An 8,930-nucleotide genomic window follows, 5' to 3' on the forward strand; every position below is an offset into this window, starting at 1 on the left:
CAATTCTATATATACATACAAATAATCACGCCTCTTTTCCGTAGGGGTAGGCAGAGACCACTTCTTTCCACTTGCTACGATCTTTACACACTTCTTTCGCTTCGTCCACTTTCATTATTCCCTTCATACATGCTCTTCGGTTTAGGGTACTCTTGGACCTGGCCTTTTTTCAAGACGTCCCTTATTTGGTCTCGGAACGTCCGCCTTTTTTTTATAGATGGGGAAATGCTATTTACGCACTGACCCCGCCACCCCAGAGTGACGGGAGTGTGGAGCTCTCGGCGTGTGGTGCAATGCCAAACTATCCACTAAAACCCACATCTTTTATCCACCGGCACCTTAGTGGGACGCAGTGTGACCGCTTGCGCAAACTACCACCACGCCCCCGGTGATGGCCTTTCGGCCCCGTCGGAAGGGACGCTCAACCGTTCCCAGTCAATCCCACCGCCGTCTGCAGGAGGGAGACGAGGTCCAGGAACTGCCCGAACACCTGAGTCCAGATGACCGTGAGGTTAAGCCCTTCCTCGGCCACCAGGCCGCACCTAGCAGCCCCGCAGAAACTGCAGGGCGCCCAGCGCTACCCGGCGACATGCGTTTGCGCGCCTTAGAGCGGGCGAGCGACCCCGCCCACTCCATCCGCCGCGTGGGAGAAGGAAAAAACCCGACCCCCACGTCACCGCGTCGTCTCAGCGCCACTCACACCGCCGCGCCTCTGCATCAACACACCCGCGCTCACAAGTCCACTCTGATGACCAGAGCGGTACCCGGAGCGCATCGTCTGGTTTTGGTCCGCGGGGGTCCGAAGACCCCTACCACCCGCAGTCGTTAAACCGCAGGTGGCGTTCCCCTATCCGCCAGCCGGGGGACGCGCCCGGTAGAAGTCCAGCAACTCATCCCCTTGGAGCCTAGGTCTCAGAGCTCAGTCTGAGGCCCAGGGTCCAAAGGCCTGGGTCGGAACGTCCGCCTAGGTCTACCCCTTCCAACCCTTCCATCCACACTTGCCTTATACACTTTTTTCGTCAATCGTTCTTCACTCATTCTCTCGACGTGACCAAACCATCTGAGCATACCTTTCTCAATTTTTGTCACTACATCTTCTTTCAGACCACAACGTTTCCTTATCTCACTATTTCTTATCGTGTCACTCAGTTTAACTCCTATCATACTTCTTAACGCTCTCATCTCAACTGCACTTATTCTGCTTTCATGTTTCTTCTGCCATACCCAACCTTCACTTTCGTACATGAGTCTCGGAACCAACACCCCCCCATGCACAGCCAAACGAGCCTTGTTAGACACCTTCCGCCTGCTCATAAATGAGTGCAAAGCTCCATTCACCCTGTTTCCTGCATTCACTCTTCTTTCAATATCACTCTCACACTTACCATCTTTTATAAACTTTGAACCCAGATACACAAACTCATTCACCTGTTCAATTTGTTCATCTCCAATCACGATATTGCAGTATGTCACTGCCTCATCTCTTTCAAACACCATCACTTTCGCCTTCTTTACATTCATCTTCATTTCCTTTCTTACAAAGGCTCCACTCATATCAGTTACCATCTCCTGCAACTCCTCGGGCGAAGACGCAAGTAATACTTGATCATTAGCATAGAGAAGACATTTGACGAGTAACTCATTCATTCTCAACCCATTTTCATTCTCTTTTAAATATGTCAAACAATTTTCCATAAATAGATTAAACAGCCACGGTGACGCTACACATCCCTGTCTAACACCTTTTTCGATATTAAACCATTGAGTGTATGCTCCATTTATCCTCACACAAGCACTAAAATCCCTATAAAGAGATTGCAATGCTCGTATGAGGACATTGCTCAAACCATTTACTGACAATGCTGACCACAACTCATTCCTCATCACTCTATCATAGGCCTTTTTTAAATCCACGAACGCGCAATAGACTTTTTTGTTTCTTGCCAAACACTTTTCGGCTATGCACTGCAAAGAAAAGACCTGCTCCGTACATCCCGTTCCCTTTCTAAATCCCGCTTGTGCATCCCATACTTTATCGTCTGTTTCATTCACAACCCTCTCAATCAACACTTTTGCATACAATTTACCGACGACGTTGAGGAGGATTATACCGTGGTAATTTCTGCAGTCCTGCCATAACACTTTTCCCCTGTTCAATGGGACGATTACGGCTTTGCACAAATTGAAAAGGCGGTACAGCTGACTAGCCACTATGCCATGTCCAGCCTTTAGCATTTCGACGGTAATCCTGTCATACCCTGCAGCCTTACCTAATTTCATATTTTTCAACGCTTTCACTATTTCATCCATGCTTATCTCACTTTCATCAACATTTATACTCGCTTCCGTGGAAGGTGCTGTATGTTGTACCTGCACTTTCTCTCTTTCGAACAAACTTTCAAAATACTCTTTCCATCTCTTTAACACACTTTCTTCTCCTTTTATAATGCTCCCATCTTGACTCCTGATTGTACTCAGTTCCGAGGTAGAAGTTTCTCCTCTGGCTGTTTTGATGGATTTCCAGAAAAACTTGACGTTTGACTGAAAATCTTCAGTGAGCCTTCTATCAAAATCATCCTTTCGTTCTTCTTTCTTTCTAGACACAACTTCTTTCGCCGCTATTTCCAATCTTTTATACTTCGTTCTTGCTTCCTTTATCTCGTCATTCGTTGCCTTTTGAACTTTTTGGTTAGCTTTTGTCGCTAACCAATACAACCACGCTTGCTTCTTTTCTTGCACAGGCTTTTGTACATCTTTATCCATCCACACATTATAGTTCTTTCTTCCTTTCCTTCTTTTAGCTACTCCGCATACCTAAATAGCAACATTCACGACCCCTTTTTTAAATTTATCCCACAAATCTTCAATCACACTTATCTCTTCTATGCCTTTAAAACTTTCTTTCAGTTTCTCTACATACTCGTCTTTCTTTTCCCTTTCTTGTAGGTTTTCTACTTTCACTCTGTCCAAAACACTCATAGGCTCGGCCCTTCGGTGTCGCCACCGATTAAAGAGGCCACGCATTTGGGCTACGACCAGGAAGTGGTCTGTGTCGAGGCCTACACCGCGGTATGCCCGAGTGTCTAGCACTTTCTTCCTCAGTCTTTCATCCACTATTACAAAATCAATCATACTTCTAGACTCACCCTCATCTCTTGTATACAAATGGATTTTTTGTGGTCAAACATTGTGTTAGCCACGCAAAGATTCCATTCCAAGCATACTTCAAGCAGGCTTCTCCCATTATCATTCATTCTCTCGTCCCCAAACGTACCCAGAACTCTTTCATACCCATCACGCCTCACTCCAACCCATCCATTAAAGTCCCCTAACATCACGATCCATTCATTTTCTCCGCACTTATTCAAGACATCTCTCATGCTATCCCAAAACTCCTCTCTCTCTTGTTGGGCTTTTGATGACCCACTTCCGCGCAGCTCTGTCGGTGCATAGACCTCAAGGATAAAAAGGCGAGTGAGTCCAACTTTTAGCCTGATCCAGAGGAGTCTTGGGCTTACACATTCATGCTCCATGAAACATATGTATATATATATAATCTGAATCTCGGAAACGGCTCCAAGGATTTTCATAAAATTTAGTATATAGGAGGTTTCGGGGGAGATAAATTCATCTAGGTAGGATTCATTTTTAGAAAATGTCATTTTATCCCTGTTTTTAGGGAGTGAAAAAATATCGTTAGAATATGAAGGTAAATTTCGCAACTGTCAATAAAGTTGTAATAGCTTGGTGGGAAATCGGCCAGTCGGGATTAACCGAGAAGATCATGGTTCAAATCCCCATGTTCCTGATCAAGTATTTTTCCTTTTTTTCCAGTTGCACTCGTTATTTTTTATTTAAATAGGCAGTTCTTATTTTTTATTATGTTGGTAAAATCGAAAAATATTATTTGTATTTTATCATTATTATTTTTTATTTTTGATTTTTTATATTTATTTATATTTTTTTATTATTGTCGTTAAAAAAAATTATTCATTTTTTATAAATAAGTAATTCGTATTTAAATATGATTTCCAAAAAACACGATTTTTTGGAGCGCCTATCAGTTTTTGAGAAACAGTTACTCTCAATCTTGTAATTGTGTAAATTGTATCAATTTTTTATTTATCGTCATTTTTTATTTTTATTTTATAGACTGCCTTTGTTACACATCGTGCGTTAATTCATTATTAATAATTGTATTTGCAGGCAAACGAAAAAAACCTACTTCAATTATATCGACAAGTAATACAACGTAGATATACGAAAAAATAGTCAAGAAATACGCATTATCAAAGTTGGGTCATTATCATTGTTACGTCCGACCTGGAGTATATTGAAAACGAGTGGAAGCGTGATCTCAGGTACGAACGGGACGAACAATTGTCTGCAGTACGCAGAGCTAACACTTAATGTCTTAAATAAAAATCCTACCTTAGTTTCACTGAATACTGTTCGGTGAAGCCTCGCCAGGTATAACTTAATTAACATCAAACTATAATTGGCCAATCATTACGTCTAATGCTAATCAATTATACTTAACTGAAGTGGCGGGCTGAAGCAGGAACCAGCAATCAAAATGGCCGTTGTTCGGCGTAGTTCCCTCACGTTTTTCACAATAATTCAACAAGGAATACAAGGAATACAATTTGCTATTAACAATTAAATTACTTCAAACAACAAAGGATGGTTCGATCAACAAAAGGCGATAATTTTTCGCGAGAACGAACAAGTACAAACAAAAGCGTAACTTTTATACGGAGACCGGAAAAACGATGCAAACTTTAAATTCAAAAGGTGACGAATGACAGCTCATAGATAAAACCATTTCGTAAACTATACTAACTGTCATAGATAATATAATAGTTTAGTGTTGCTACATTTGGTTCATAACATCTACCCGCCTCGGCCAGGACTACCTGGCCGCTAATCAATTGGCAGTCGTGACAAGGTTGATACCGCTCTCTTCAGAACAGAACCGTCCACCCGAACCTCAGCAAAACGGGGCACTCCATCTGCTCCAAAGACGAGGTTAAGAATGCGCCCTCTGCGCCAACACAGTGGCGGTGAGTTAGCGTCCTTAACCAGAACGAGGTCACCAACATGCGGTGGATCAGTCTTGTCAGTCCACTTAACGCGCTGCTGGAGAATATGCAAATATTCCAAATTCCAACGTTTCCAAAAGCTCTGAGTGAGTTGTTGGATCAATTCAAACCGCGAGAGACGATTGAGTTTCACATCAACATAGGGGTATTCCGGCAGGGCGTTCAGCGGCCGTCCAATCAAAAAATGGCCCGGTGTGAGGGCTTCCAAATCGTTAGGGTCTGAAGAGATCGGGCACAACGGGCGTGAATTCAACATGGCTTCAATTTTGCAAAACACAGTTGCGAGCTCCTCAAATGTTAATACGGACTCGCCAATTACTCGTCGCAAATGTGTTTTGGCAACCTTTACAACACTTTCAAAAATTCCTCCCCAGTGGGGGCATGACGCGGGACTGAACTTCCAAGTTATTCTGCGACTAGCTAGTCTAGACGCAATCTCAGTCTCATTAGACGCCAAAAATTCATATATCTCTTTTAAATAGTTATTTGTGCCTTTGAAGTTGGTGCCGCAATCCGACCGAATCAAGGACGGTAGTCCTCGTCGTGACACGAATCTATCTAACGTCGCAACAAAGGCCTCTGTCGAGAGGGCTGAGACTAGTTCTAAGTGTACCGCCTTGGTGGACAGGCAAACAAAGACGCACAGGTAGGACTTGACCGTTTTACTGTTCCTGAGGGTCGAGGTCTTAACCGAAAAGGGACCTGCAAAGTCCGTCCCAACTCCAGCAAAGGGCCTTGTCTCTGTGACCCGATCCGACGGCAGGTCACCCATGATAGGCTGCATGGTAGAGGCCTTGAGTCTATAACAAGACATGCAGCGAAAGACCACACTACGGATCGTCCTTCGGGCCGATAAAATCCAAAATTCTCGTTGTAAAATGGCCAATAAGGCATTACAGCCGGCGTGGGAGTTCTTGATGTGACGATCAGTCACCAACAAACTCACTAAGTGGCCACTTTTGGGCAACAGGAGGGGATGACGAGCTCCATACGGGAGGTTTGCGTTCCTTAGACGCCCTCCGACTCGCAAAAGACCCGCACTGTCCAAAAAGGGGTTCAGTTTGCAAATGGCTCCAGACAGCTTACATTTGCCTTTTCTCAAAATATCAATCTCATTTTCAAAGTTCTCTTCTTGCACAGAACGAACCCAATGAAGAAGAGCATCCTGGAGCTCTTGTGGCGATAAGAACGCCTCCAAGCATTTGTTCTGTGGGTGTCTACAATTTCTGGTGAAGCGCTTGATCCAAGCGGTGACCCCCAGTAATTTGTCTAATGAGCTGTAGCGATTCATTAGGAAATCTGGGTCGAACGGATGGTCCCGCCGTTCCATCGCAAGGGTTCGCAACCCAGGCAATGTGACAGTATCCAAGGCCGGTGTTCGCGGCCAATTAGATTCTGACCTGGTCAACCACTCAGGTCCCCACCACAGGGAGTGCTCAACCAAAAAGGGGGCCATACATCCCCGTGATGCGCAATCAGCAGGGTTGACTTCGCCAGGCACATGCCTCCAGATTAACGGGGTTTCCGATTTCTGGATCTGAGAGACCCGATTTGCAACAAACACCTCTAAGGTGTGGACTGACGTCTTCAGCCAACATAGGACAATTTGACTGTCAGTCCATGCATAGACTGTCTCAATGTTAACTGACGGGCACAAGGTGGACATGACGTGATTCAAGAGGCGAGCAAGAAGGGCCGCCCCTGACAACTCTAGCTTGGGAATTGTCAAGGTAGTTCGAAGAGGCGCGACCTTGCTCTTCGCCATGACCAATGACACCTTCACTTGACCATCCATGGTCACGGTGCGCAAATATACGGCTGCTGCGTACCCACGTTCCGAAGCGTCCGAAAACCCATGAAGGGACGCTGTATGCTTCCCTGGTGGAAGCATAGCACGGGGCAACGATATCATATTGATAGCAGGCAATGAGGAAGCAAACAGGAGCCAGTCCTTCAAAATAGCTTCGCGGAGTGGCTCGTCCCATCCAAGACCTGCAGTCCAAAGTCTCTGCAGGAAGCATTTGGCCCAGAATATGACTGGGCATATCCAACCATTGGGATCAAACGTTCTCGCGACAGTCGACAGAACCAGCCGTTTCGTCCAAGTGCGAGGCGAATCCAAATCGACGTTGAACGTGAAGATGTCCTGGACTGGTCTGTACTGTATTCCAAGGACTGTCATCATGGTAGGATTGTCACGGTTCTCAAATAGGTGAGGATCCTGCTGGTGGTCATCAGGTAGCCCATCCAAGAGCGCAGGTAAGTTGGAGATCCATTTACGCAATTCATATCCTGCGGAGGCTAGGATGCCAATCAATTCGTCACGCAAAAGGAGAGCCTCTCTCTCCGTGGACGCACCAGTGCATATGTCATCAACATATAGGTCCTCCTTCAAAATGGCGGCTGCGCGAGGAAACGACATACGCTCTCGATCTGCGAGCTCCCAAAGCGAACGTATGGCCAAAAAGGGGCTAGACCGCAGCCCGTATGTGTTTGTGTTGAGTTCGTAGACAAGTATGGGATCTTGCGGGTTTTCCCGCCACAATATCAGCTGGTATCGACGATCATCAGGGTGGATTACCGTTTGCCTGAACATCATCTTGATGTCAGCTACGAAAACGAATTGGTGACGCCGAAACCGCGTGATGACGTCACAAAGGTCCTTAAGCAATTTGGGACCAGAATGAAGACACTGGTTCAAGGACACTCCCGATGTGGTCTGCGCAGAACCATCAAATACTGTGCGCAGCTTGCCACTTGACGGCTTTATCACAGCATGATGTGGGAGGAAAAAATGCTCCATCGAGCGCCAATCAAATTTTGACACAGACATGTGTCCCAAATCTTCATACTCCCGCATGAAGTCAATATACTTCTCTTTGAGTAGCGGGTCCCTGCTCATGCGGCGTTCCATTGCCAACAAACGCTTCTCTGCAGTAGGCCGCGAGTCGCCAAGGGGCGGTCGTACGGCAAGAAATGGCAATCTTGTCATGATCCGGCCAGAACGAAGATAACTGGTGTTGCTCTTGTAGAACCGTTCACACTCCTCGTGTTCCGGATCAGAGCGGGGTGCTTGTGGTGGCTCTTCCACTTCCCAAAATCTCTGCACGGCGTCAGAGAGGGCGGAGCCCACCATCAAAGCCGTTCCAGGTTCAGCAGGAGGGGGAGCCCTCAATACAGGCCCCATCAATGCGAACCCAAATATGGTCCGGAGGGCTACTAAGCCACCTGGCTGCAAAACACGATCCTTACCGAGTAATATTTTGCCCAGTACATCGGCGCCAAGCAACAAATCGACCGTGCCAGGTAGGTCGAATTTAGGGTCAGCCAAGTCCAAATCGGCGGTCAATTTTACCGCATCCGCAGACAACCGAACTTGCGGGTGACTGCCCAAGATGTTCTCCATCACAATGGCCGACGATCTCAGCGTCGGGCGTGGAGAATTTGAAGGCGAGAACTCAAACGAAACGTGGCCCTCAACCGTGGTTACAGGGGCGTTCCCGACACCTCTTATTACATCTGAATACTTTTTAATATTCAGGCCAGTCTGCCCCACCAACCAAGACGAGGCTATGCACCCCTGTGAGCCTGTGTCCAATATTGCTCGGACTACAACCGAGGCGCCCGTCCGTCCCCAGACCCGGACATAGGCCGTGGGCAAGAGGACGGTCTCAAAAGGGGGTGGTGCATAGCGGGGGCAGACGCCAACATCCTAATGTTGGCGTGGCGGCGATCTATCGCCGCTGTCCCGGGACGGCACGTCAAAACGAGGGAGTGGTTTAAACTCGCCCTCCTCTCGATGGCGACTGCCACGAGCCATAGTCGGCG

General features: G+C 46.6%; 1 protein-coding gene across 1 annotated transcript; it reads right to left on the reverse strand.

Annotated features, from left to right (window-relative positions):
* Positions 1 to 421: 421 nt before the first annotated feature.
* On the reverse strand, positions 422 to 8,508 carry LOC123655827. The gene is made up of 2 exons (XM_045591581.1): positions 6,049 to 8,508; positions 422 to 577 (listed from the first exon to the last, which is right to left on the reverse strand). The coding sequence occupies exons 1-2, from the start codon at positions 8,506 to 8,508 to the stop codon at positions 422 to 424; spliced, it is 2,616 nt and encodes an 871-aa protein (XP_045447537.1).
* Positions 8,509 to 8,930: the final 422 nt, after the last annotated feature.

Source organism: Melitaea cinxia, chromosome 8 (assembly GCF_905220565.1).
Source record: "Melitaea cinxia chromosome 8, ilMelCinx1.1, whole genome shotgun sequence".
NCBI classification, from domain to species: Eukaryota; Metazoa; Arthropoda; class Insecta; order Lepidoptera; family Nymphalidae; genus Melitaea; species Melitaea cinxia.

Bases quoted from the DNA above. Each gene is read 5' to 3' on its own strand.
- LOC123655827 (XM_045591581.1), bottom strand. From the start codon at position 8,508: ATGGAGAACATCTTGGGCAGTCACCCGCAAGTTCGGTTGTCTGCGGAT. The intron at 578-6,048 runs GTGAGTTTGTTG...GTCGCCGGGTAG, and splicing joins TGCCCAAAAGTGGCCACTTA to CGCTGGGCGCCCTGCAGTTT.